This window comes from Rhincodon typus, chromosome 27 (assembly GCF_021869965.1).
Source record: "Rhincodon typus isolate 14 chromosome 27, sRhiTyp1.1, whole genome shotgun sequence".
Classification (NCBI taxonomy): Eukaryota; Metazoa; Chordata; class Chondrichthyes; order Orectolobiformes; family Rhincodontidae; genus Rhincodon; species Rhincodon typus.
Window position 1 is genome coordinate 12490405 of NC_063358.1, and position 3630 is coordinate 12494034.

At 37.4% G+C, this 3630-nt stretch overlaps 1 protein-coding gene across 1 annotated transcript in view; it reads left to right on the forward strand.

Moving 5' to 3' along the window:
• Positions 1-52: 52 nt before the first annotated feature.
• LOC109919503 (small nuclear ribonucleoprotein 40 (U5)) overlaps positions 53-3630 on the forward strand; it is a 7209-nt gene continuing 3631 nt past the window's right edge. The window contains exons 1-3 of the mRNA XM_048613240.1: positions 53-1366; positions 2891-2973; positions 3434-3495. Of these exons, the coding sequence (XP_048469197.1) occupies positions 1282-1366; positions 2891-2973; positions 3434-3495 (230 nt within the window). The 5' untranslated portion in view covers positions 53-1281. The remainder of the gene's footprint in view (positions 1367-2890; positions 2974-3433; positions 3496-3630) is intronic.

Consider the following 3630-nt stretch of genomic DNA (forward strand, 5'->3'; position numbering starts at 1 on the left):
TGGGACATTGATTGCTTTGTAGCAGATTGGCTTTAATCCAGTCACATGGTGTCGCTTGGCAGGCATTTAAGGGCTACAATTGACCCGATTTTTAATATTGCCAAAAAATTCTCAATCTTGAACTAATACTGTTCAGGAGATATTCACAAACAATGATCTGTTTCTCCAGTATATCAATCTTTAATGGTCACCGAGAGCTTTTGGGAATAATGTAATAATATCCTAATGGCATTCTTGATGGCATAACCTGTTTAGCCAAACAGGCCATGAAATTCTCTATATTTCTGTCCTTAAAATGTGCTGAATTATTTAACTTTACGCTGAAGCAGTTTTGTGCTTCACTGGCTTTCAGAAGTGGGGGCAAAAGCTAAACTTGGTCTTCCCTCGGTCATTAAACAACAATCCAGTTGAGTGAATGAGTGTGTGTGTATTCTTTGTGAGAAGAATTGAACTCATTTGTCTATCCTTTACAGTGAAGTTGGCTGCCATTCATTATCAAATAGCACATTGTTGGTATTTGGATGTGGGACCTGCCAGTGTTTTTCCAATGGTGAGTGGGAAATGCATCACCATTTCTTCACAATCACTTGGTCAACTGGAATCCCCTCTGAAGAGAATTATGAATGTACCTACACCAATTGGGCAGCAGCACTTCAAGAAGGCCACCACCTCAACAGCAATTGAGGATGGGCACTAAATGCTGGCCCAGCCAGAAAGCCCAATTCCCCTGAATGAATTTTAAAAATGTATAAATCGCTGAGTTTGAAATGTCTTACGGGGCTAATGAATTGTTTATCTGTTGCTTTGCACGCTGCCTGAATCCATTGCTTGGAGCATAAATCTCTGGAAAAAAATCAGATAAATCAAAATGTTTGCCAAAAAATGAAGAATCTGTGCAGCAATTATTTTATAAATAGGTATTGGTAGGGTAACTTTAAACTGGTTAAGGGAGTTAGCATTCTGGATATTTGAGATAGCCAAGGAGTAATCCTATCAAACGGCTGTGTAGGTTTGTAAAATTTAGGGGCACTTGTACATTCTGACACAAACTGCCAATTGCGTGGAGGAGCACATCTTATAAAGTATAATATACTGAATTCACTTTGCAGACTGCAAAAAGAATAAATGAACTTTGACTGTGCTCTGTCTAATTTTAGATTTGGAAAAACAATGTTTGTGCTTAAAATATTATTTATGGAAAATAACTGATTAGATTAAAGTTACCTTGCTTTCTTTTCCTGTTAGGTTTGGGACCTCCGACAAAACAAGTTAATTTATACTATGCGTGGTCATACAGATTCTGTGACTGGCTTGGCTCTAAGTGGAGATGGCTCTTACCTCCTTTCTAATTCAATGGACAATACAGGTAATAAAAGTGTAACTACTTTCTCTAAAGAAGGGCAGAGGTGGCTGACTGTTCTTTTCTTGAAGAGCCTGACAATGAAATAATAATTAAGCAAGACAGTTGGGAACATGCATGTATTCTTCTGAAAGAGTGATATTGTGAAAGCTTATAATATCTATCTGAAGTCTATGTCCTTTAGATGTCCCAAATTCACTTAATTTCTAATGGATTACCTTTAAGATGCAGTCACTGTTTTTAAAGTGAGATTCTTTTCGACCAATTTGCACACAGGCTCCTAAAAGAGTAAATTGATACAGCACCAAAAAGGAGCATTCATTTTCTCCAGGGATAGTGGATGCTTTTTGAGGATTTTTATTGTATTTGAGTCCTTGTAATTCCCTTGATTTTTTTACAGTTGAAACTGCTATCACTACCCTTTGAAACAATGTATTTCTGATCATAGCTAGTCAGACTTCTACAGTCCCCTACTGCTGCTTGAATCATCTGTGAAGACCAATGGACTTGATGCTGGTTACAGCAAGTACAGCACTGGAATATCAATCAACATTACGTGCTTGGATCCTAGGGCAAAGCTTCAACCAAAAGCCTTCTGATTTTCAGACGATAATTTTGCCAATTGGCAGGACTAAGAAGCATTTTGTTTAGATGTTTGAGTGAAAGAACAAATGCACAAAGGCTCTCACATATTCACCACGTTTTCTGGGGTTACTTTGTGTCGCCAATTGCTGCATCAGCTGAAAGTGGACTCTGCAAATTGGAAATTAAATCTCTGACCTTATTAAACAGTGTGTCTTAGCTGCTCGCAACATCAAACAAGTTGTACACTATACTGTATTTTTCACACTTCATACATTCTTCTTTTAGTGTTTAGTGTTTGTTTCTCGTGTAATTTACCCCACCAACTTACTCTATCTTCCTTATGGAAGTCAGTGTCTTGTTTTTAGAGTATGTGCCACTGATGTCAGTTGCTCTGCAGTGTCTTGTGTAATAGGTCATTTGTGACATACACATTGCGATTTGACTGCTAGAGATTTTAGTGGAAGCAATCTAGGCTGTTCCTCTCTGGGTCCAGTATCCACTGACTCACTTAGTAGGCTTTATAAGTGGTGACGAGGAATGGGAACGTTGTTGGACTTTTCCTTCTGAATGTACATCCTTTAAGGCGAATTATAGCTCCACAAACAATGTCCTAGCTGAGACTGGCTAACCCACCACAGGTCGGAGATTGCATCTGGAAGTTTGAAGTCTGTCTGGTGTGCCTCTAATGAGCTGAACTGTTCATTTTAGCTCTTCTGGTTTTATTTTTAAATTGTTGAGATTAATGTGCATTAAATGGCTTGAGTTGATTATTGTTGCTTGAGTGAAGGTTCATGCACGTCACATAACAACATAGTATAGAAGGCTGATGGTGTTCTCTGATTAGTGTTAGTTTTGTCTTTAGAAACATAAAAGCATATTTCTAAATCAGAAAAAAAAGTTTGTTTGCTGAAATTTAATGATTTTTTTTTTTGTTTGGATTTACAGTACGGGTCTGGGATATCCGTCCATTTGCTCCAAAAGAGAGATGTGTAAAAATATTCCAGGGTAATGTGCATAATTTTGAAAAGGTAGGTATTATCTTAGTAAAACAAAAAATAACACCGGGACATCTTTTTATATAAAAAAAAAATCTGTTGGCCTCTTGGATGTTCTTTTTGTAAATACTGATTCATTATGAGGTGGGAATGAAATGTCTGGAATATACAACATAAAGTTGCGCTAAATGGTAGAAAAAGGGTTTATTACAGTTTTTTTTATTTTATCAAATGGTTAAAGTAGTTTTAAAAAGTTCAACAACGAGAAATTTCTAAGCCACTGATGATGATAAATGCAGAAAGCCCATAGTGGAATCTTTCAAATCACTTAACATTATTTGTTTAAGTTTATAGATTCACTTGAATAATCTGGTGTGAGCAGTGTTGTGTTGGTTCTATAGCTTGTGAGCCTTTCAGTGAGGTGTTGGGAACCAGTGTCACATCACGTCAATATTAAAGTACTGTTCCCTTGACATTATACAACTTCTTGCAGAACCTCTTGAGATGTTCATGGTCAACTGATGGAAGCAAAATAGCTGCTGGATCTGCTGACAGGTAAGTATTATTGTTGTGTACTTTGCTGGGCCAAGTGAATTTTGGGACAAACTAGGAGCTGCATGCTGTTTCAGAGATAGTAGGAACTGCAGATGCTGGAGAATCTGAGATAACAAGGTGTAGAGCTGGATGAAC